Consider the following 26289-nt stretch of genomic DNA (forward strand, 5'->3'; position numbering starts at 1 on the left):
GTGGTAGCGAATTCCACAGATTCACCACTCTCTGGGTGAAGAAATTAAGATATAGAGATCATGTTGACACTTAATAGATGAGTTCGGTGGTTAAAGTAAAGGATGTAACTAATGAAATGCTGCAAGAATCATTGCTTGGGCCCCAGCTATTTACAACTCATACCAATGATTTAGATGAGGGGATCGTGTATAATGTGTCCAAATTTGCTGTTGATGCAAAGTTAGGTGGGAAAATAAGCTGTGAGGAGGATGCAAAGAGCCTACAAAGGGGTATTGACCAGTTAAGTGATTGGGCAAGATGGCAGGTGGAGTATAATGTGGGGCAGTGTGAAATTACTCACTTTGGTAGGAAGAATGGAAAAGCAGAATAATTTTTAAAAGGCGAGAGACTAGTAAATGTTGGTGTTCAGAGGGATTTAGGTGTCCTTGTACACAAATCACCAAGTTAACATGCAGGTACTGCAAGCAATTAAGAGGGCAAATGGTATGTTAGCCTTTATTGCAAGGGGATTGGAGTACAAGAGTAAGGAAGTCTTGCTGCAATTATATAGGGCTTTTCTGAGACCATACCTGGAGTACTGTGTACAGTTTTGGTCTCCTTACCTAAGGAGCTGACCATTAAGAGATTGAGTAGAATGGAGTTTGGAAGAATGTGATCTCGTTGAAACATATAAAATTCTCAGAGGAACCTGACAGTTTAGATTTTGAGAGGCTGTTTCCCTTGGCTGGAAAGTCCAGAAATAGGGGGTTACAGTCTCTGGATAATGGGTTGCCCACTGAGGATCTTTGGAATTCTCTCCCCCAGAGATCTGTAGATGTTTAATTAATATATTTGCAAGACTGATGGATAGATTTTTGGACACTATGGGAATCGAGGGATATGGGGTTAGGACAGGAGAATGGAGCTAATGCAGACTATCAGCCATGATCTTACTGAGTGGCACAGGCTGAAGGGGCCATTTGGCCTATTCCTGCTCCTGTTCCTTATAACAGACATGTATCAACCAAATTGACCACAGCACCTACCAGTGACAGACCTGCACTCAAACCTGTGAAGACTGGTCTCCATGTAAGCCCATTGTACACTGTATTAAATGTGTAGACATGTACCCTTGCAGAGTGTTTGAACAATCTGGGCCATGTTAAAACTGTTCTTTGACAGTGATATCTTGTGCTGTGCTGCTTGGGCCTCCAATTAGAGTTTTAAAGGATTTCTTTGGAAGTCTGATGAGTACAAGGGAATTTTCCCAAGACCTTGAACCTAGTGTTGCTTTACAAGTGAAAGGACTGACCAGTACAGTGTTCTAGGTTGGAACCCATCTGGAGTCTTCTATAGGTAAATGAATAGTAAAAAGATGGTAAAAGAAGTGGGGCCGATTAGGGAGCTAAATGGCACTTTATGCATGGAGGCAGAGGGCATAGCTGAGGTACAATGAGTACTTTGCATCTGTCATTACCAAGGGAAAAGATGCTGCCCAAGACATAGTGAAAGAGGAGGTAGGTGAGACACTGGATGGACTAAAAATTGATAGAGGAGGTATTGATAGGCTGGCTGTACTTAAAATTGATAAGTCACCAGGACCAGATGAGTTGCATCCAAGGATACTGAGTAAAGTAAGGGTGGAAATTGCAGAGGCACTGGCCACAATCTTTCAAACCTCCATAGATACAGGTGTGGTGCCAGAGGACTGGAGAACTGCAAGTGTTACACCCTTGTTCAGGAAAAGGGTGCAAGGACAAGCCCAGCAACTACAGACTGGTCAGTTTAACCTCGGTGGCGGGAAAGCTTTTAGGAACAATAACTGGGGACAAAATGAAGTCATTTGGACAAACGTGCATTAATTAAATGAAAGCCAGCATGGATTTGTGAAGGGACAATCATGTTTAACTAACTTGCTTGAGTTTTTTGATGAGGTAACAGAGAGTTGATGAGGGCAATACAGTTGATGTGTACATGGACTTCCCAAAGGCATTTGATAAAGACCACATAACAAGCTTGTAGGCAAAGTTAGAGCCCATGGAATAAAGGGACAGTAACAGCATGGATACAAAATTGGCTGAGTCACAGTGGTGAACTGTTGTTTTTGGACTGGAGGAAGGTTTACAGTGGGGTTCCCCAGGGGTCAGTGTTAGGACCCCTGCTTTTCCTGATGTATATTAATGACCTGGACTTTGGTGTACAGGGCATGATTTCAAAATTTGTGGATGACTCAAAACTTGGAACTATTGTGAACTGTAACGAGCATAGTGATAAACTTCAAGAACACATAGGCTGGTGGAATGGGCAAACGTGACAGATGAAATTTAATGCACAGAAGTGATTCATTTTGGTAGGAAAAATGAGAAGCAATATAAAGTAAAGGGTACAATTCTAAAAGGGGTGCAGGAGCAGAGGTACCTGGGGGTAGGTATATGTACACATGATTGAAGGTGGCAGGGCAGGATGGAAAAGCAGTTTATAAAGCATACACGATCCTGGGCTTTATAAGAGTGCAAAACCAAGTAACTTAAGATAAAGCTGCAGAAACCAGTTCTGGGCACCATACTTCAGGAACGATGTTAAGGTATTCGAGACTGTGCAGAAAAGATTCATGAGAATGGTTCCAGGGAGGAGGAACTTGGTTATGTGGATAGATTGGAGAAGCTGGGTCTGTTCTCCTGGGAGAAAAAATGATTAGGAGTATATTTGATAGAGGTATTCAAAATCATGAACTGTCTGGATAGAGTAAATGGGGGGGAAAACTGTTCCAGTTGGCAGAAGGTTCAAGAACCACAGGACACTGATTTAAGGTGGTTGGCAAAAGAAGCAACAGTGACATCAGGAAAAACGTTTTTAGGTAGCGAGTAGTTAGGATCTGGAATGCACTGCCTGAGAGTGTGGTGGAAGCAGATTCAGTCGAGGCCTTCAAAAGGGAATTGGAAAATTATCTGAAGAGAAAATCTGTAGGGCCACGGGGGACTGGGACTAAGTGAGTTGCTGTTGCAGAGAGGCAGCACAGACACAATAGGCTGAATGGCCACCTTCTGTGCTATAACCGTATTATGATTATCATCATCAGTTCTGGCTGATGCTCCATAATATGCCTTGGAGCACATACTCACCAGATTGAACTCTTTTAGCCTCAATTAAGAAGACAGGTTGCAGGACGAGGCTTGTATTCCATTGATTAGAAGGTTATGGGTGATCTAATTGAGATGTTTTAAAGTAATTAAAAGAGTTGATGGGGTAGATGGAAACTATTTCCTCTGATGGCAGAGTCAATTGGGCATAACGTTAAAATTTAGAACTAGTCCACTCAGGTGATGTCAGGAAGCCCTTCACACAAAGGGTAGTGGAAATCTGGAACTCTCCCCCTGTCTCTTTTCCCCTCCCCCCCCCCCCCCCCACCCCCACCAAAAAAAAAGTTGCTGGGGAATCAATTGAAAATTTCAAAGCTGAGTGATAGATACTTGGATTACAGAACCAAGGCGGGTAGATGGAGTTAAGATACAGATCACCATGATCGAATTGAATGGTGGAACAAGTGCGAGGGCCTGAATGGTTGACTCTTGTTCCCATCTCTTGCCCTGTTGATACTGATGTGGCACTAACCAGTCTTGGCTCCTCTTCAGGAAAGTGCACCTCCCGACAAGTCCGTCAGCAAATCGAAGGGATCTCTGAGGAAGGTCTCCCAAATCCGAATCCGGAAAAGGGCTCCCAAACAAGACACTAATCTCACCCCCATGGGGCTGCCCAAACCCAAGAGGTTAGTACGATGTATCCCTGTGTGCAGCTAGCATGTCACAGCATTTGATATTCTGGATAATTTGCTGATTTTTTTTCTGTTAATTGGAGACCTCTATACTTCTAGATTGAAGAAGAAAGAATTTAGTTTGGAGGAGATTTACACTAACCAGAATTATAAATCACCATCTGCACACAGGTACGTTGCAGGATTAAATATTTTTATTTACAAACCAAAATCCAAGTTGAACACCCAAAAATGGTTGTGTTTTGGAATGTGCTGTTCCAGTGTGTTTTGCGCCTCTACTTCAGTTTGACTAAGTTTTATTGGGGTGGGGTAGCCCAGCACTGATCCTTGAGGTACCCCACCAGTAGCAGCCTGAGAATGACCTGTTTATTCCTACTGTTTTCTGTCTGTTAACCAGTTCTCTATCCAAACCAGTATAATACCTCCAATCCCATGTGCTCTAATTTTGTTTACTAACCTCCTGTGTGGGACCTTATCAAAAGCCTTCTGAAAATCCAAATACAGCACCTCCACTGGTTCTCCTTTATCTATGCTACAAGTAACATCCTCAAAAAACTCCCAACAGGTTTGTCAAACATAATTTCCCTTTCATAAATCCGTGTCAACTCTGTCCAGTCAAATTATTAGTTTCTAAATGTCCAGTTATCTCATCCTTTATAATGGATTATAACATTTTCCCCATTACTGACATCAAACTAACAGGTCTCTTTTCTGAAATAGTGGGGTTACATTTGCTTCTTTCCAGTCTGCAGGAGCCTCAAGAATCTATAGAATTTATTTTTTATTTTTAGAGATACAGCACTGAAACAGGCCCTTCGGCCCACCGAGTCTGTTCCGACCATCAACCACCCATTTATACTAATCCTACATTAATCCCATATTCCCTACCACATCCCCACCATTCTCTTACCACCTACCTATACTAGGGGCAACTTACAATGACCAATTTACCAGTCAACCTGCAAGTCTTTTGGAGGTGGGAGGAAACCGGAGCACCCGGCGGAAACTCACGCAGACACGGAGAACTTGCAAACTCCACACAGGCAGTACCCAGAACTGAACCCGGGTCGCTGGAGCTGTGAGGCTGCAGTGCTAACCACTGTACCGCCTTAGAAATGTAATCGCCAATGCATCCACTATCTCTAGCCACCTCCTTCAGCACTCTAGGATATAGCTCATCTGGTCATGGGGATATATCAACCTTCAATCCAGTTAATGTTTTGAGTCCTAGCTTTTTATTAATACTAATTTCTTCCAGTTTCTCATTTTTCACAAGTCCCTTGGTTCCCTAGTATTTCTGGGAGATTTTCTGTATCTTCTGAAGACAGACACAAAGTAATTGTTTAGTTTCTTCGCTATTCTCCATTCTAAATTCTCCTGTCTCTGCCTGTAATGGACCCACATTTGACGTGGCTAATCTTTGCTTCTGTACATGCCTATAACTTACAGTCCTCCTTTGTTTCTCACTAGCTTGCATTCATATTCTCTTTTCCCTTTCTTTATCAGTTTCTTGGTCATCCTTTGCTGGATTCTAAATTGCTCTCAATCCTCAGGCTTACCACTTTTTCTGGCATCCTTATAACCACTTCCTTTGATTTAATGCGATCTTTAACTTTTGTTAGCCATGGTTGATTCATCTTTTGGGATTTTGTGTCTTAGGGGAATCTATATTTGTTATAGACCATGTAATACTACTTTTAATACTAGCCATTGCCTGTATACTGTCAAATCCACCATAGCCAACTTGCCCTCATACCTTCATAGTTTCCTTTGCTCAGATTTAAGATCCTAGTTTCAGAATGAACTATATCACTTTCAAACTTAATGGGAAATTCTATCATATTATGGTCATAATTTCCCAAAGGTTCCTTTACAGCAAGGTTATTAATTAGCCCTTTCTCATTACATAATACTAACTCTAAAATAGCCCAATCCCTAGTTGGTTCTTCAACGTACTACCCTAGAAACCCATCTTGTATATGCTCCAGGAATTCCTCCTCCACAGCATTAGTGCTGATTAGGTTTATCCAGTCTATATGTAAATTGAAGTCACCCATTATTACTGTATTACCCATGTTACATACATCTCTAATTTCCAGATTTATATAGTGCCCAACATTACTACTACTGGTTGTCCTGTAAACAGTTCCCACCAATGTTTGCTGCCACTTGCTATTTCTTAGCTCCACCCAAATTGATTCTACATCTTGATCCTTTGATCTAAGATCCCCCCTCTCTCTAACGTACTGATCTCATCCCTTAAGAGCACTATTCCACCTCATTTTCCTTTTTGCCTATCCATACTAAATGACAAATATCCTTGAATGTTCAGTTCCCAGTCTTGGTCACCCTGTAACCATGTTTCTAATGGCAGTTAAATCATACCCATTTACCTCTATTTGTGCCTTCAAATCATCTCCCTTGTTGCAAATGCTATATACATTCAGATAGCGTGCCCTTAACTTTGTCTTTAATATTATTCTGCATTCTGATCCTATTTGATGCTTGCTTTCGGTTCATCTGTCTTCTGATTTTGCTTACTACTTTTCTACTTCCTGTTACCAGTTTTACTTCTCCCCAATCTTCCCTTCCTGCTACACTCAGATTCTCAATTCCCTTATTGCTACCTTGTTCTCTTGCCTTTTCTCTTTCTAAATTATCACATCTTCCCCCACTTGATCTCTCACTCCTGCTGTTTAGTTCAAAGCCCTCTCTACCGCCTTAGCTTTATGACTCACCAGAACACTGGTCCCAGCATGGTTCAAGTGAAGACTGTCCCAATGGTGCAGCTCCTACTTTCCCCAGTACTGGTGCCAGTGCCCCATGAATCAAAACCCATTTCATCCACACCAATCTTTGAGCCATGCATTTAACTCTAATCTTATTTATCCTACTTCAGTTTGCTTGTGGCTCAGGTAATAACCCAGAGATTATTACCTTTTTGAGTTCTGCTTTCTAATTTAGCTCTTAGCTGCTCATACTTTCTATGCAGGACCTCTTTCCTTGTCCTGTCTATGTCATTGGTACCCATGTGGCTCACAACAACTAGATCCTCCCCCTTCCACTGCAAGTTCCTCTCCAGCCCTGAGCAAGTGTCCTCAATCTTGGCATTGACTCTGAGCTGAGTTCCTCGAGCTGCGAGTACCGGTTAGCACCTCATCCTCACAGCTCCAGCGACCCGGGTTCAGTTCTGGGTACGGCTGTGTGGAGTTTGCAAGTTCTCCCTGTGGCCGTGTGGGTTTCCTCCGGGTGCTCCGGTTTCCTCCCACATGCCAAAGACTTGCGGGTTGAGAGGTAAATTGGCCATTGTAAATTGTCCCTAATGTAGGTAGATGGTAGGAGAATGGTACGGAATATGGGATTAATGTAGGATTAGTATAAATGGGTGGTTGTTGGTCGGCACAGACTCGGTGGGCCGAAGGGCCTGTTTCAGTGATGTATCTCTAAATAAATAAATATTACAGACGTGTTTGCCATAGATCACACTGGCATCCACCAGCTCCCACGTACTGCAGCCACAACACATCACCTGCACTACTGTCTTTATTGTGTTTTAATTAACCATTTGATTTATAATTAATAAGCCCCACTCCTAATGAGCTTTACTACTGCTGCTGAACCTTATTACTACTACTCATCAAACCTTACTAATAAATTACCTGAGTCTCAGAAGATTCTTCTTATTCCAAATAATGTTACATTAAGCCCACTTAAAATTCCTTAGTTTAGATAAGAGGGAAAAAAAAAGAGAAAACATTCACCAACTAATCACTAACCTCCTTTATGGTTACGTCCCTCCCTGCACCAAATTCCCATCTTCACACTCTGACTACATCTCACTCTGGCGAAGTCTCCACTCTGTGCGTCCCTCACTCCGTGCAGCTTGAAAACCTGACTGCCTTTATAGAGCCTCTGCTGAGTCACTAGCTAGCTGCTACAGTAATTAACACCCATTGAACCAAATACTTTCAGCTGATTGACGGGTAACTGGCACTGCCAGGCAGCTGACTGTTTGTTTAACGAGGCAATTTAACTAACTTGAAGTTTGGAAGTTCTATGTCAAAGTCTGCCTCTTAATCTAAATTGAACTTGAGAAAAACTTACCAGAACTTCTAGGATTGTGTTGTGAAGAGGGGGGGAAAAGACCGGTTACTGGGCCATCCAGAGTTGGCACCGGGGAAGATCTGGAAGATTAAAGCTACTGTTATCAGTCTCTGCCATTAACTGTGATTCCACTGCCTTTTCCCGGCCACACTCTTTGGCTGAGCTAAACCTGTTGTAGTTCAGGTGTTGTGTTCAATCTTGGGGAAAAACCCCATACCCTGTCTATCGGTAAGACCACTTACTGCAGCCTTCTACATGTTCCACCTTCACCCCTTTCAGCCCCTCCGTCCATCACTGAAACCCTTGTCTGTGATCAAGTTACCTCTCGATTCAATTGTTCCTACGTTATTGTGCTTGCTAGCCTTCTATTCTCTCTCAACTCCAATTTAACCAAAGCACAGCAGCCCATTTCCTATCCCGTACCAAGTCACGTTTACTCTGTACCTAGGTTCTTGCTGACTACATTGGCTTCTGTGCATTAAAATTAAAGTCCTTGTTTCAGATCCCTCTACTGTTTTGCCCCACCCTGTATCCAAAACGGCCTCCAGCCTCGTGTCTCCTCCCTTAAATCTTCTTTTAGCCATTCTGCTCCCACACCTCTACTTTTAAAAAAAAAAAATCTTTTCAAAAAGCCCTGTATTTGACCAACCCTCAGTCACAGCTCTGAACCTCCCTCCAGTGGCTCAGTGATTTGGTCTCCATTTCTGTTAGCGAGGACCTTGGAACTTTGTGAAATGCCTTAAACATTTCACAAAAGGATGGTAAAGTACTTAAACGATGTAAATATACTGTGTGTGCTTTTCGTTTACCTGGATAATAGTATTAAAAAATTCTCAATTAATAGGCTGAGTCTAAGTCTGAAGTGGGTTTATAGTCCTCCACCTACCAAAGCCAGTGCAGACACGATGGGTCAAATGGCCTCTTTCTGTGCCGTAAACTTTGTGATTCTATGGATTCTAAAGACAAGGAGGCCACTTGGCACAGTAAGCAAGAGTGTGATGTGTCATACCTTGTGTTCAATGAGGTGGGAGCTGCAATGCAACTGAGTTGGCTGTCGTTTTTCTTTTTGGTAGGTAATGGTTCAAGGTCACAAATGTGCAGCTTGCTCTAGTCACCTGAATGAGTTGTCCCAAACCATCAGGGAAGGTCGAGTAACCAGAAATATCCATGGCTTTGTCATTCAACCTGCAATCTATAGAGATTACACTGCACTGTTGGCTGTGTATATTAGTTACTAGAAGCAGGGGCAGGACTGCAACCTGTAATGCATGCTAATTATTTGACTCTGCTTGCGTTCAAATATTTCTTTGTGTAATTAATTTTTTTTCTCCCCTCGACAGTAAATATCTGGAGACTATTTTTGAAGAGCCTATTTTGAAGAAGGGCTCCTTTGTCTGCACCAGCCTCCAGAAACGCAAGCGCCTATTAGAATTTCAAGACTACACTCTTCCCCGCAAGCGGCGAGCACACGCTGGGGTGAAGGTTCAGAGCCGTACGCGAGGCAGGAAGGCGACTACACGCGAAGGGGAGATCGATTCACTGCTCGTCCAAAAACTAACTGAACTGGAGACGTTCCTGGCCGGAGAGGACTAAAGTTCCAGTTAAACAATTGACAAATGTAATCAGTTGTACTAGACTTCAGCTTGCCATTAGAGTGCCCAGGTCTGTTTACACTACATGCAGGAAATGGTGGGGGGGAGGGGGTGGTGGTGGTTTACTGGGTGTTTGCCTCGTTTTCTGGTTGCTTGGGAAGAGAATGGTGCGAAGCTTGAAGGTCGCTGCATGCAAAAGCAAAATGGAGAGCAGGTCTTTTAAACATCTTTGCTCCACTGTTACTGTGTGTGAGCAGTGATGGAGAAAGGAACACTTAATTGAAAGGTCATTTATAGAGAGAGATTCAGAACTGAATGGAAGAGGATTCATCAGAGAAAATCCACCTTGCAAGCTTGCCATTGAATGAAGCTGCTGCTCCCAATTTCTACAAATTATTGATTAACTGTAAACCAATTTCTGGTTTAAACCTTCACACTGGGGAAGGAGTAGCTTGAACATAATGCAGAAAACATCTTTTAATGTTTACAAGATTGCAGATCCAGCAGTAAATTTCAGTGGTTTGGGCTGGATTAACTGATCGGTGCAGGACTAACCTTGTGTGTTTTCTGGTTGAGATCAGTTTGATGGGGTGGATGCTGACTTATTTATATATATATATATATATATATATATATATAGCCTAAAGTGCTAAAAATAAATATTCCAAAGTAAATACTGAAACATACTTCTGGCTGTGGTTGTCGGCTCCTAAATTGAGTACAGGTACTACTGACATTGGGAAGTAGAGGGTAGCGCAACTTTAAACTGACAACTTATGTCCTTTTCCAGTAACGATGGCCTAAGTTTTAACCATGGAAGATTTGCATTGCTCGAGGAGGTACCTGTATGTGCTTTTGGTCCATATTGATTTCTTTTTTTTTTAGTTTTACACTGGCAGAGTGCTTAATTTACAGCGGTCATGTGAATTGGATTTATGATTACTGCAGATTTAACTAGTTGATGCTAGATTTTGGTAATGTTTTTGATAGTCAGACGCTGGATCATATTGGCAGTAACTGGCATTATCTGCTCCATCTTAACCAGATTAAGATCAGACATTCTTGAATTTAGGGGCGTGTGTGTGTGTGTTGTATGTAGATCTGAGTAGTGCAAGCTACAGTATGTAACCCAGCATGCAGGGTGAAACGGGAGCAGTACCGTATAAATAGTGCACCTTATTTCTTACAGGGCAGAAGCCCGAATGCTCACTAAAAGGTTTTAAGATTTGTCTTTAATTTCTGCTGTGACTCAGTGGTAGCACTCTCTCCTCTGAGTCACAAGGTTATGGGTTCAAGGCCCACTTCATAAACTTGAGCGCATAATCCAGTCTGGCATTTCAGGGCGGTACTGACTGAATGCTTCACTGTCAAAAATGCTGTTTTACAAGTAAGATGTTAAACTGAGGCACCGTCTTGTCTCGCAGATGGATATGAAAGATTCCACTGAGCTAATCTGAAGAAAAGCTGGTGAGTTCTCCAGGTGTCCTGGCCAATATTTATCCCTCAACCCACAAATTATCTGGCTGCTGCATTTTCTATATTACAACAGTGGTGACACTTCAGAAGTACTTAATTGGTTGCCAAGTGCTTTGGGAAGTCCTGAAGGTACTATAATAAATAAACTCCTTTCTATGTCTTTCCTGCATGAAACAAAAACACACCTAAAAAAAACAAATAAAGGGACACAGTCGGAGTGTGACCGTCAGCTCTGGTCTGTACAAGTGGTTTCAGTCAATTTAGTTGTTAGTAAGGTTGGTCTAAGAAATGCTTCAGACTGATTTCAGGAAGTTCAGAGGAAAGTGGTTAATGCATTGAATAGATTTCCAGATTTGGGGTGGGCCAAAGAAAAAACTCCTGCAGTTGTTTAACAGCTGACTGCTGTAATGGGACTGTAGGGTCCTTTTTGCGTAAGCTAGAATGGGCCAAATTGCCTTCCTCGGCTGTATCTATCTTGTGGGAGCTCGAGGTGCACAAGGCAAGTGTTTCTTTTTGGAGGGGTATTTGTGAAACTCAATTTCTCCTGTTAGATTATAACTGGGAGAGCAGCAGTCAGTGTGCAGCTCTTCCCATTATTGGGGATTGTGCACAGTTTAAACAACTTGTATTTATATAGCACCTTTCACATTCTCAGGACGTCCTTAAGCGCTTCAAAGCCAATTAACTTATTTTGTGATGCATAGTTACTGCTGTAGGAAAGGTGGCAACCAATTTGCGCACACCGAGATCCCACAAACAGCAAATGAGAAATGACCAGATTGTCTGTTTTAGTGGGCAAGGACAACATGAGAACTCCTGTTCTTATAGCGCCATGAGATCCTTTATGTCTACCTGAGAGGGCAGACAGGGTCTTGGTTTAACATCTCATCCAGAAGATGGCATGTCTGATGCTGCAGCACTCCCTCAGTACTGACCAATGTTCACTCGAAGCTGCACGGGTGCCTGGCCGCACAGCAATCCAGAACATGCCGCACAGGGAACAAACAGACTGTGCATCTTAAAGGGAATGTTAGTTGTGTGCAATCACGTGGCAGTCGTTAAAAGGGACTCTGCTGTCCTGCAACAAGCCAGCTGCGCGCAGCAAAGCGTAACTAGCAGGAACATTGGTACTGACTGGAGTGTCAGATTGGATTATGTGCTCAAGTCTCTGGAGTGACCTAGATTCTGCCCCAGTTCACATCGATGCACATGTACTTTTAGTTTTTAAGTTCTTGTGCTTCCTTATCCTGGGAGAGCATCCCTTCCCTCATCCCAATTCTCTGATTATTACACAGGGTAGAGTCCAGTTCCCAAACTATGGAGTCTTTCCTCTCTATTGCTCCAGTTATAAAATCCATCTGGGGCAATTTTCCTTTGGGAGGAGTGAATGGTATTCATGGGGACTGGGTGTAATTCATATGGAATTGGAGGGATTCTTGTGCACCCAAGCTGACTGTAGTTGTTTGGAAGTGGCATAGATACCACAGGATGCCTTTTTGTTTAACTTGTCACTTTAATTTTTTCCCCTTTGACTTGTATTTGTTGATGTGGGCAGGTGGCAGGTCATTGGCATCTAGTAGACACAGGAGGTGTGAGGTATCACGTCGGCAAGACTTTCCTCCTCCTTTCCCCTCTTTCAACACAACAGCCTGAGCTGGCTAATGCCTGGATTGAGGAGAGTGGGAGCATGTTTATTTAATGGTGTTTAATCATTTACAGATTGATGCATGCATGTTGTGGTGGAAATGTTCTGTTCACCCATCCAATCACCCTGTTAAAACAGAAATCTTTATCATCTACCAGTCCACATAACACAAGTTTGGTGTTTTCAAATGGATTGGTAATGGTACTTTTACAGCACATCAACACTAACTGTTTAACTTCACTTGTTTTATTTCAGTATATATGTATTTCAACTCAGACTAAAAAATTTCCACCTCAATCAACAGCTCCTGGGAACAAAAATAAGCCACATACTAAACCTCAAACTTTTATTAAATCCGTAGTTACTTGAACGTTTATTTTTGTCCTGATAAGATAGCACCAACATTTGGTGATCCTGAAGTGTGTATTATATGCACTCTTTTTTTAAAAAGTTATAATCGCTAGCGGTTTTTGAAAAATACAATGTGAATCTGATCTTTGTTTCAAATAGGTTTCACTTAGCAACCTTTCTTATTTAATGTGTAAGAAATGAGGGTGGAAGCAGCTGCATTGTTTCACATGTGTCCCTGAAAGACTATTCTGTCTATCCAGTGTCTCCTGTAGCCCTGGAGGAACTGTGCTATAATCTTTACAGTACCTACGGGTACCAGGTTTTGAAATAACTTGCTGCCTTGTCACCAGACGATTCTTTTTTTTAACTGGAACTGAAATCTCTAGGGAATTGTACTGCGTATCATTCACACCTTGCTGTGTAGTTTGTCGGGAGCAACTTTGCATTCTGACCTCTTCGTGCCCTTCTCAGTTCTGGAGTCTGAAATGCAGTCCTGTGGGTGTTGAATAGTTGCCAGAAGTGTCCCTTAGAGGAGAGATGGTCTCCGCGCTACCTCATCCAGGCAATCAGTTACAGCCGGTTATTCAACTGGAGGAGGAGGGGGTGAATTGCAGCCAATCCTGCCTAACGCCAGCTGACTTTTTTGTTTTCTAATACTTTTGATTCCCAGCCCAGGGAAACTTGGGGCGAATGTGAAATCTTCAATGCAGCCCTAGTTAAAATCGGCTAACTCGGCACAGGCCGGGACCAAGTCAGTGATGTAGCTGACAGTTACCCATTAAAGTAATTTGGGAACTTTCCACTTGCATGCATGTGTATATCTGCTAGTGAGAGAGAGGCTGGATATTCCAACTCTTTTGGCTGCCTTTTTAATGCTGTTTTTGGAGGTTCCAACCTTTGGTCTGACACCAGGGAGATTATACCTCGAGGATAGTGCTGGTTACTGGGTTGGATTGGTCTCATTGATCAGAATGTCTTGCACTTGACCAGCTTCTAATCCATTATACCGCTTTATTGTAAATGTAATTAACTGGTACCTTTTGAGTACCCGAGTGATTAATGTGCCCTATATGTAGATCTTATATTAATCGTGTTCTGTTTGAGAGTTGTCTCTGTATATTTTCAATGATACTAATAAAATCTGTTTTTTATTGGTTGCCTTGTTGATGTGAAAGTCAGAGGTTACTAGGCAATAGTTTGGCTTGAGTGAGTGAACCTTTGAAGGAGGGGCAAATCAAGCTATTTGAGTCTATTCTTTTTACCAACCTGCACTCTCCCACCCAGTAACTGTCTTGAAAAAGCTCTGCTCAATGCACAGCCTCTCCCATTGAGCTACATCCCTTTCTCTGAAGTGCTAGTTGAGTGCATTGGTGTGTTGAGATCTCATGGCTTCCTCACAATCACCTCGCTGCATGGTGACCTCAATTTTCAGCAAGTTGGCACGCGATGGGAAAATTGGATTGATGGGAAGCTGTGCTGTTATCGGGGTGGCCAGGATGATTTGGGAACGGCCAATAGCTATGCCTCTTCATTAAGTCTAGAAACTAGACAGAAATAAAAGTGAAGAAACTGAAAGGAATGGAACACATTAATATAAATTTAATATCACGATAGGTGTCAGTGATTTATGAAAATGAGTGCCTAAAACAACTTTCATTTATCTAGCACCTTTAATGTGGTAAAACACCCCAAGGCACATCACAGGAGCATTAGCAGACCAAAACTGACAGAGCCAAAGGAACCATTAGGATAGGTGACCAAACACTTAGTCAAAGAGGTAGTTTTAAGCAGCATATTAAATAAGGTGGGGAGGGAATTCCAGGCACTGTTGTGCAGATTGGCTGTTGCATTTGTCTCTGAAGAAGATCCCACAAATAGCAACAAGGTGAACATGCAGTTACTGTGATTTGGGTGTTGGTTGAGAAAACTCTGTTCTTTAAAAATAGTGCCATGAGATCTTTAACATCCACCAGAACAACATCTTGCCTGAAGGACAGCACCTCTGGCGATCCTCTTGCACTGTAAATACAATTCAGGACATTTTCTTTGCTGTTCTATCCTGAAGGTAGTGATCCATGGAGCAGCTCACTGCCCTCCAATGCCTCAATGTGACCATTCTTCATAATTAATAAGCATCAGGAAGGTATTCATCTTCCAGATGAGATGTTGAACTGGGGTCCAGATGTTAATCTTATTTGAAGAATAAGGAGTCCTCCCTGCTGTCTTGGTCAACATTTATCCCTCAACTAACACCACCATAAACAGATTATCACATTGCTGTTTGTGGAATTCTGCTGTGCACAGAATGGCTGCTGCATTTCCTACATTATAACAGTCACGACACTTCAAAATTGGCTCTTGAGCACCTTGGGATGTTATGAGGTCACCAAATACAAATATCAGTTTATACTCAACCATTGTGGTCATCTAGCTGGGTCTGAACCTGACCTTTCCCAAATCCTTGCATCTTTTCAGCAATAGTTACTGCATGGGCATCAGGAATGTAAATCTTGATGGATTTCCCCCACCCGCTCCTAGCCTGCTATTGCAGGCAAAGTGAATCACCTCCACTCATATTCCGCCTTAAGTTTAGCCAACTCAGCATGGAGCAGGGATTTAGCTTGGAAGCTTTCTGGTCTGTACTGTTCAGTAGCAACCCTGCATAGTGCTAGAGTTGCCAATCCTCCTGGATTGCCCTTGGAGTTTTCTGAAATTAAAGATTAATCTCCAGCACACTGCTCTGACTAACCCAAGAGAAAAACTACTGGGGCATTCAATTTTTTTTAAATTTTCTTTGAATACTTGTTAGTCTTATAAATTTCAGACGTGAAGGGAAATGTTTAAAGTCAAGAATGATCTAATTGGGTAATGAAGATTATATTTGCTTTCCAATTGGCCATGGGAAGGCAATGTGTCTGGAGTTTGGACCGATGGTAGGAGTGTGGGGGCAGGCAGTCATATGAAGAAACCTCCAAGAATATGTCCCACCGGAATTGCCAACCTTGCATGATGCATTATACCACTGAACCACGTAGAGTCAATGGCCTTGAAATTCTCCAAGAGGTGTTTAGCCTCTCGGTTCTGCACCCCCCACGACACTGGATCTCAGCCATTTCCCCAGGGGGGTTTATTGGTGCACACAGCTTCAACATGAAACCAGTAGAATCTCTGCGGAATTTCAGTTAACTAAATATTTAGGCAAGGGCTGAAAAAATACCAGGCAAGTGAAATTAAATGGGAGAATTTAACCTTTCCCTATAATCTGTCAAATTAAGATAATGAATTAATATTGAGGAACAAGCAGTTTTCAGCCTTGTCAACCATGCTTCAGTATTCTCACCAGTTGGCTCTGGGATCAAGTCCCACTCCAGAGTCTTAAGCAAATTATCTAGGCTGATACTGCACAATTGTACTGAGGCAGTGCTGCATTGTCAGAGGTGCTGTCTTTCGGATGAGATGTTAAACCGAGGCCCCATTTGCCATCTCACGTGGTGTGAAAAGTCCCATGGCATTATTTCGAAGAGTTCTCCCTGGTAAATATTTATCCCTCAAACTAAATTAGATTATCTAATCATTATCACATTGCTATTTGTGAGACCTTGATGTGCATAAATTGGTTGCTGTATTTCTTTTAATACAATAGTGACCACACTTCATAGAATTACATTGAATGTATAGCACAGAAAAAGATCATTGGCCCAACTGGTCTGTGCCAGGGTTAATGCTCCACAAAAGCCTCCTCCCACCCTTTATCTAATTTTATCAGCATAACCTTCTAATCCTTTCTCCATTTAGCTTCCCCTTAAATTTATCTATGCTATTTGCCTCAATCCATGTGCAACAGGTTCCACGTTTGAATCTCTGGGTAAAGAAGTTTCTCTTGAATTCCTTATTGGATTTATTAGTGATTATATATATATTTATATATATTATAAGTAACTCATTAGCTGTAAAGTGCTTGGGGGCCTCTGAAGTCATGAAAGACACCATATAAATGCAAGTTGTTTAACTAGTTATCTACCTTTTTAAAATCACGTTAATTCAGAGTTAGACATAAGAGTCATAAAAAGTTTTAGAATTTATTTAGTTGAATATTTTGAACACAATGAAAAAATGTAATTCATTCCATTCAGAAGCAAATGGAAAAGTGCAGATTAATTATGTTCAGTTCAAAGATATCTCTACAGAGCGTTTAGTCAGGGATGGTACTGGGTTACAAGGTTGTTAAAGTCTTGTGTACATCCCTTTTTGATCTATGTGAGTAATAAGAAAGCAGTTGAGAAGCAGGAAAGAAGTACCATCAGTGACTGGGCTAGAGGGCACGCTGAAAGCATTCGCTGAGGAAGCTCCCACACCTTCCCAGCACGTGGCTGCAATGTGTGCCTGATTTCAGCAATACCCCTTCATGATTCAAGGGCATCAGATCTGTAGAAGTGACCCTTGCTTCCTTTTCAACTTCTAACAACTTCCACATTTTCCGCGCCTTCTTTTTTCAAGACAACTATTCATCTGGACAACTTTTTAACAGGAGAACGCATTGTAAATCACTCTTTATTTAGAAGGAACATTATCTCCCATTCCCACAGAGTTTGTGGATGTCTGGAATAAATTGGGGCCAAAAAAGAAAAACCATTGAGACTGTGCTGCTTGATTTCTTCAAAATGGATTGTGAACCAGACTGGAGGTTATTGGTTAGGCAAAGACTGAAATGTTTAAATGCTTCACACAATTCAACAGTCTGAGGGATTATGTCTTGTGGAGGACAGTAAGGCCTTTAATAGCAGAGATATGGGCAGAGGTAGATATCCAGGAGCCTTGTTTCATTAATCTTTGGAGAGCATGAAGTGTTTAAGAAGAACTTTCTCTCAGGAGGTGAAATGGGCATGCAGAAGGCTAATTAGGAGTTAATCTAAGTCAAGTAACATAACCCGGTAATGTGAGTGTGCTCATCATATTTTATAACATGGGTCAGAAAGATAATTGCACTTGTGAAATAAAGCAGCTTAAATTATAGAAAGACAGGGCTAGGACAGGAGGGACTCTGGGGGCGGGGTTGGGGTTTGACATAGTGGGTAAGGCCAAGATGGAAGCAGCAGAGGCAGATCAACAGATATTCTCAATTTTAGCGACAAAGAAATCCATGAGTTCCTCACACTTGCTGTAGGTGAAGGTGGAAGGAGTGAGGAGAGGGGTTTAAGAGACAGTAATAGATATTGAGCAGAGCGGACACACCCTTAAATGTCAAATGCTCAGATTGCTAACATGAGTGACCAGTACTGCCATACCATAAGAATATCTAAGGCAAGTCTTTAACTTGTAACAGTATATAGTAGTTTGTACATGGTCTATGCAAGGAATGGGTTCTTTGAGCCTTATTCTCATTCTGTGTTTATGTTATTTCTTTGGGTTTTCTACTGTCCCATTTATACACATTGAAAAACTTATTTCATCAGAAAATTCAGGAGCTACTTTTTAAAAATATGTTAACCCTGCTTTCTCATCAGGGTCCCAGTGTACTAATGCTTGAGAGACTATCACTCTCTTAGGTATGGGGAGTTCTATCAGTCCTCCAATTCTCACTGATTGTAAAAAGCTGAGTGAGGGACAGGTGAGTTTGCCAGAAAATTCATGGTTCTGAGATCTCCTCAAACATTGGCCGACCATCCCATTATCTCAGGACTGAGCCTTCTTTCCCACTTTGTTTCTTCTCCATCTCTAATTTCCATTCATGATCTAACCTCATCTGCTCCTTTCAATTATTATTCCATTCTAGATTTTTACATTCAGTGACTTCCTTGAGATGTCGGACACAGCGTGATTGGGGAACAGAGTGCTTTGTAAACTGAGTGCTAAAGTCAGGAATTTGGTGCGAGTGGGAAATAGCTGCAGAGGGGGAAGGAGGGGCTGCTTTTTATTCTTTTGGTTTTTACCTCCAGCAGCTGGTGAGTGTCCTTTTGTCTCCAAACTAGGACATTGTAACTTGCTATTACTTTACTAAATTAGTAATGAATTAAGTAATCAAATAAATAAATAAGTTTAGACAGACATGGCAGGGCAGGTGGTGTGCCGTAACTGTTGTATGAGAGAGTTTGTGGACAGCATTGCAATCCCATACAGTTATATTTGCATTAAGTGTCTGCAGCTTTCACAACTTCGGCTCAGAGTTGTTGAGCTGGAGACTGAGCTGCAGACATTTCGGGTCATCAGGGAGGGGTGGAGTTACCTGGACACTTTGTTCCAGGTGACAGTCACAGCCCTTAGATTAAGTAGAACTTTAGAGTTAGTCAATGGTCAGGGACTGAAAGGTGCAAAGGCAATGTAATAATCATGGGGGACATTAATCTACATATAGACTGAACAAATCAAATTGGCAAAGTAGTCTGAAAGATGAGTTTGTAGAATGCTTTTGAGATAGTTTCCTGGAACAATATGTTGTGCAACTAGGGATAAAGCTATTTTAAATTTAGTATTGTGTAATAAGGCAGGTTTAATTAGTAATCTCATAGTAAAAGATCATCTGGGAAAAAGATCATAATGCAAATGGATTCCATATTAAGTTTGAGCACAACATACTTCAGTCCAAAACAAGAACCTTAAACTTAAAGCCATGAGGGGAGAGCTGACTAAGATTAAATAGACTAAAAGATATGGTAGTAAATAAACAGTGGGAAATATTTAGAGAAACAATTCAAAATGTTTAACAAAAATACATTTCATTCAAACAAAAATGCAGCTAGAAAGATCTATTCATGGCTTACTAGAGAAGTTAAGGATAGTATTAGATTAAAAGAAGGGGCTTATAATGTGAATATTAGAATAAGAGGACTCCCTTTTAAGATAGAGATGAGGAGAAATATATTCTCCATGGGGTCGTTAGTCTGTGGAATTCTCTTCCCCAGAAAGCAGTGGAGGCTGGGGCATTGGTTTTATTCAAGGCTGAGTTAAATTTTTGATAGATAAGGGAGTCAAGGGTTATGGGGGCAGACAGAAAAGTGAAGTTGACACCACAACCAGATTAGCCATGATCTTATCGAATGGTGAAGCAGACTTGAAGGGCCGAATGGCCTACTCCTGCTCCTTTGTTCTTATGTTCCTATGATTGGGGGATTTTTGGAAACCAGTAAAGAGTGAGTGACCAAAAAGTTGAAAACAGGAAAAATTGAATGAGAGTAAACTAACCAGGAATGTAAAAACAGGTTACAAGAGCTTTTACAAGTATATAAAAAGGAGAGTTGCTAAAGTAAATATACGAACAAGGAGCAAGAGTAGGCAACTCAACCCCTCGAGCCTGCTCCGCCATTCAATAGGTTCATGGCTGAACTGATTGCTCCACATTTCCACCTACCCCCGATAACCTTTCACCCCCTTGCTGATCAAGAATCTATCTACTTCTGCCTTAAAAATATTCAAAGACTCTGCTTCCACTGCCTTTTGGAGGAAGAGACTCACGATCCTCAGAGAAAAAATTTCTCCTCGTCTCTGTCTTAAATGGGCGACCCCTTATTTTTAAACAGTGACCCCTAGTTCAAGATTCTCCCACAAGGGGAAACATCCTTTCCACATCCACCCTGTCAAGACCCCTCGGGATCTTATATGTTTCAATCAAGTCGCCTCTTAGTCTTCTAAATTCCAGTGGATACAAACCTAGCCCGTCCAATGTTTGTCCCTTAGAGGCAGAGACAGGTGAAATTATCATGGGGAATGAGAAAATAGCAAAGACATTGGACAAATAATTTGTATCTGCCTTCACAGTAGAAGACACAAATTACATACCAGAAATAAAGGGTAACCAAGGAGCTAATAAGAACGAGGAACTTAAAGTAATTAATATTGGCTGAGAAAAAGTATTGGAGAAATTTAAGGGATTAAAAGCCAGCAAATCCCCAGGACCTAATGGCCTACATTCTCAGGTTCTAAAAAGAGGTAGCTGCAGGAATAATGGATGCACAGGTTATGATTTTCCAAATATCCCTAGATTCTAGAATGGTTCCAGCAGGTTAGAAGTTAGCAAATGTAACACTGCTATTCAAGGAAGGAGGGAAAGAAAAAAAAAATGAGAAATACAGGCCATAAGTCATCAGGAAAATGCTGGAATCTATTCTTAAGGAAGTCTGAATGCACTTAGAAAATCATAGGCAGAATGAACATGGTTTTACGAAAGGGAAATTGTGTTTGACAAATTTATTAGAGCTGGTTGAGGCTATAACTACTAGGGTAGATAAAGGAGAACCAGTATATGTAGTATACTTGGATTTCCAAAAGGCATTCGATAAGTTGCCACACGAAAGGTTAGTATGCAAGATAAGGGCTCATGGAATTGGAGATAATATATTAGCATGGATAGAGGATTGAGGACAGGAAGCAGAGAGTAGGGATAAATAGAACATATTCAAATTGGCAGGCTGTCATGAGTGGAATGCTACAAGGATCAGTGCTGCTGCCTCAGTTACTTACAATCTATATTAATGACTCGGACAAAGAGCCAGAGAGTAATGTATCCAGGTTTGCTGATAATACAAAGCTATGTGGGAATGTAAGCTGTGAGGAGGACACAAAGAGGCTGCAAAGAGATATAGACATGTTAAAGGAGTGGGCAACAAGGTGGCAGGTGGAATGCAATGTGGGGAAGTGTGAAGTTAATCGCTTTGGTAGTAAGAATAGAAAAGCAGAATTTTTTTTAAAAGGCGTGGAACTTCCAAATGTTGTTCAAAGACACTTGGATGTACTTGCATGAGGAACACACAAAGTTGGCATGCAGGTACAGCAAGCAAATAGGAAGGCAAATGGCATTTTGATCTTTATTGCAAGGGGATTGGAGTAGAAGAATAAGGAAGTCTTTCTACAATTGTACAGTGCTTTGGTGAGACCACATCAGGAGGACTGTGCGTAGTTTTGGTCTCCATATCTAAGGAAACATTGGAGGTGGTACAATGAAGGCTCACTAGATTGGTTCTTGGGATGAGTGGGTTGTCCTATGATGATGCGCTGAGTAAATTGGGCCAATACCCAGTGGAGTTTAGAAGAATGAGAGGTGATCCCATTGAAATATACAAGATTCTGAAGGGGCTGGATAGGGTAGACAGAGGTTGTTTCCCCTGGCTGGGGAATCTAGAACATAGGGGCACAGTCTCAGTATCAAGGGTCAATCATTTAGGACTGAGATGAGCAGAAACTTCTTCACTCACAAGGTGTGAATCTTTGGAATTTCCTATCCCGGGATTGTGGATGCTCCATTGTTGAGTTTATTTAAGGCTGGGATAGACAAGTGTTTTGGTCTCTCAGGGAATCAAGGGATAGGGGGAACAGACGGGAAAGTGCAGTTGAGGTAGAAAATCAGCCATGATCCTATTGAATGGTCGAGCAGGCTCAATGGGCCACATGGCCTACTCCTGCTCCTATTTTTTTATGTTCTTATGTTCTTAGATCAGTGTTCACAACATCTAATATTCTCCAAGTGCAATGGCTGAATCACTTAATCTTGAATCCCTTTTTCCTCTTTAATCCTTTCTCCCAGTTGTTGGAAGATACAATTCTTCTTGTCTCAGAGGGTCCAACTAACAGGAACCATTTGTTACCTTCGATGATTTTAACTGTTGATATTCTTGGCCTGACTATCTCTTCCAGCACTCCAACGACCACCCTGACTCTATTAGCTCAACACAAACCAGGGATGGAACCTGGGACCATACTGGTTTGTTTGATTCAATTCCACACAGGGCATTGACTATGTCAATAGAGGCACTGTTTGTTATCCATTCATTGTAATTCCACTAGTAACATGAAGACTCTTATTTTAAAGTATACATGTTCCACAAATAATTATTTTTAAATCAACATTCCAAATGTGATGAAACAAGAATGTTAAATATCACATGTAAAGTTATTAAATCATAAATCAATTGGGCCTTCACCTGGAGACCCATACCATCTCATGGATTTACACAATACATTGTATCTATCCTCACACTGTTTCTCTGTGCAGGTCCTTTTAGCTATTAGACAACATTAGACTCCGGACCCCATGAAGTCTCATGGCATCAGATCAAACATGGGCAAGGAAACCTCCTGCTGATTACCACCTACCCTCTAGGTGGGGCACTTCAATGTCCATCACCAAGAGTGGCTCGGTAGCACCACTAATGACCGAGCCCTAAAGGACATATCTGCCAGATGGGGGCCTGCAGGTGGTGATGGAACCAACAAGATGGAAATTCCTACTTGACCTCACCCTCACCCATCTATCTGTCACACATGCATCTGTCCATGATAGCATAGGTAGGAATGACCAACCCACAGTCCTTTTGAAGACAAAGTCCCATCTTCACACTGAGCATACGCTCTATCATATTGTGTGGCACTACCACCATAGTAAATGGGATAGCTGCTATGTTCCTATAAGTGGATGATCAGCCATGATTGTATTGAATGGCAGAGCAGGCTCGATGGGCTGATTGGCCTACTCCTATTCCTATGAGCACTGTAGGTGTATCTGCACCAGATGGACTGCAGCAGTTCAGGAAGGCAGCTGACCACCACCTTCCAAAGGCAATTAGGGATGGGCAACAAATGCTGGCCTTGCCAATGACACCCACATCCCATGAAAGAATTTAAAAAACATGCTTCAACATATAACATGCATATAACAAACTACTGCACTAAATAACACACCAAACGAACTCAGACTGCAGCACTCACTAGACCGCAGACTGGGCAGGTTCTATCATCAGGCTTGATGAGAGGGCTAGATTCAATATTTTACCTATTATTATATTCTACCAACTGTGCAGCTGTTGCAGTAACAGAAAGTGATTGATTTTGAAGTTTTCCCCCCAAACTAAGTGTGAACATGCTACTGCGACTGAGTTTCCCATCATGTATTTATGTCTTCAGGTGGTTTGGTGAGTGTCAGAAAATGGTTTAGACAAAAAATAGTATCCAATTTGAACATTCCAGCAGGCTTTCCGGCCCCATGAGTGGTAAATAATGAATGAAGTGTCAATAGACACCAAACTCACATGGTTAAAATCTCAGTATGATATCAGTGAAGAATTTATACTAAGCCTATATAAAACACTGGTTCAGCCTCAAGTGGAGTACTGTCTCTAATTCTCAACATCCTTCCTAAAGTGCAGTGCTAAGACCCTGGAGAAGGTGCAAAAGGATTTATTAGAATGGTACTGAGGATGAGGGCCTCGGTGATATGGAGAGACTAGAGAAGCAGGGATTGTTCTGCCTAGAGCAGAAAAGGTTTAAAAGATATTTAACTAATTTAATTAAAGGGAGATATAATAGCAGTCTTCAAAATTATGAAAGGTTTTGAAAGCAACTGTTTCCAGTGACTGGAGCATCAGTAACCAAAGGACACAAATTTAAGATAATTGGCAAAAGAGGCAGTGTGGAAATGAGAATTTTCTTTTTTAAACGCAGAGTTATGATGATCTGGAAGGCAATGTCTGAAAGGGTGGAAGCAGATTCAGCAGAATCTTTTGAAATGAATTTGCATGAATGCTTGAAAAGGAAAAAAAATTGCAGGGCTATAGGGAAAGAGCAGAGATTAATTGGATCCCTGTTTCAAAGAGCCATCACGTGCACAATGTGTGTAATACCCTCCTTCTGTGCTTTACGATTCTTTATAGAATGAGCTAGTAGCAAATTCCTTTGTCCACTTGTAGAATGATGGCATTAACCTGGTCATGAAATGGGTTAACAGGTTTGTTAAAATAGCAGACAGGACAATTTGATACACATTGGAGGTTTTTTTATTCATGCTCAGGATGTGGGTGCTACTGGCAAGGCCAGAAACTATTACCCATCCCTAATTGCTCTTAGTAAGCTGGTGATGAGCTGCCTTCTTGAATACAACTGAGTGACTTGCTCGGCCTTTTTTAGGTTAGTTAATATTGCTGTGAATCTGGATTCGTGTTTAGGCCAGACCAGATGAGGACAGCAGTTTTCCTTCTCCAAAGGGCATTAGAGATCTAGGTGGGATTTTATGACAATCTGGTAGTTTCATGGTCACCATTATTGACACTAGCTCTTTAACTCCAGATTTATTAATTAATTGAATTTAAATTCCCCAGTTACAATGGTGGGATTTGAACTCATATGCTCTGGATTACTAGTCCAATAACACAACCACTATAATATCACCCACACACCCCTAAGTCAAGGTTAATTATTAATATCACAGCAGGATTTCAAACCATTCGGATTTTACTCGCTGAAGACAGCAGAATATTTTAGAACAGTATCATAAAGGAAAATGTCTGATTGTGGCCACTTTGTTATCCTATATCCTGATCTATTGACCATTACAGAGAGCATCATCCACCACTCCCTCTCTTCCCCTTTCAAATATCAATTATGAAGAATTATCAGAAATTATCTAAGTTTTCTTTATTGTTTTATTGATTTTTAGCCATTGAAACCTGCTGAGATTATTAGGGCAACAATGAGAGAGAAGATACTGGGATGCATCTTTGTCAGTAGTCTGTTTTACATCTCCGCCAATTTTTATTTCCATTAAAGGGAGAGTTGTCGAACGTGTTGCTGACTCGCTGTCACCCGTTGTACACTATCACACAAAGTCAGGATCAATCCCATTGAGTCAACAGTGTGCAGGAGTTCAATTCACATTAGGAACAATGCAACCAGCAGCCTGTTGCTTCAGGTCATGCAGGGTCCTCTGCAATGTGGAACTCCGTAATAACTCCAAACCAGCTTAAATACAAACAAAATTTCAAAACCAGAAACATCAGCCATGGAAAAGAATAAAATGACTGGTGGGCTGTGTGGGTGAGACTCCCTCTCTCATTGCCCTGAGGGATTATATAGCCTGATGGAGTAATCCCATCAAGTTCACAGTCCCTGTTGCAGGCTGTACTCAAGGAGAGCATGGCTTGGAGATGAATTGCAACACCAACTCCTCCAGGCTGGGAGTGTGGGATCAATAAATCACCCTTTCATGGAGACAAGATTCTGCTGGATGCATTTCATGGAACCCAGTTCTAATGCAGGACTTTGATTTCCTTGGTGAACTACATTTAGCAAACTAGTTAACACATTCTGGTGAAGTCCTGCATGATATTTTAGTACAACGTGGAAGGGGATTATGTTTGATTTTGGGTGATCATGTCAAACAGGTGACATTGATTCGGCTGGCAAACTCATTGGAAATTAAAAGCAAAATACTGCGTATGCTGAAAATCTGAAATAAAAACAGAAAGTGCTGGGAATACTCAGGACAGGCAGCATCTGTGGAGAGAGAAACAGAGTTAATGTTTCAGGTCTGGGTTCTGCTGAAAGGTCACAGACTTGAAACGTTAACTCTGTTTCTCTCTCCACAGATGCTGCCTTACCTGCTGAGTAT

General features: G+C 41.5%; 1 protein-coding gene across 9 annotated transcripts in view; it reads left to right on the forward strand.

Annotated features, from left to right (window-relative positions):
• Nucleotides 1-14071, forward strand: part of LOC137382858 (uncharacterized) — an 80019-nt gene extending 65948 nt beyond the window's left edge. For all 9 annotated transcript variants that reach the window (XM_068055379.1, XM_068055378.1, XM_068055385.1 and 6 more), the window contains 3 exons: nucleotides 3613-3746; nucleotides 3852-3923; nucleotides 9197-14071. In XM_068055379.1, coding sequence (XP_067911480.1) covers nucleotides 3613-3746; nucleotides 3852-3923; nucleotides 9197-9449 — 459 coding nt within the window. In that variant the 3' untranslated portion in view covers nucleotides 9450-14071. The remainder of the gene's footprint in view (nucleotides 1-3612; nucleotides 3747-3851; nucleotides 3924-9196) is intronic.
• Nucleotides 14072-26289: the final 12218 nt, after the last annotated feature.

The sequence above is a fragment of the Heterodontus francisci genome, chromosome 23, assembly GCF_036365525.1.
Source record: "Heterodontus francisci isolate sHetFra1 chromosome 23, sHetFra1.hap1, whole genome shotgun sequence".
Taxonomy (NCBI): Eukaryota; Metazoa; Chordata; class Chondrichthyes; order Heterodontiformes; family Heterodontidae; genus Heterodontus; species Heterodontus francisci.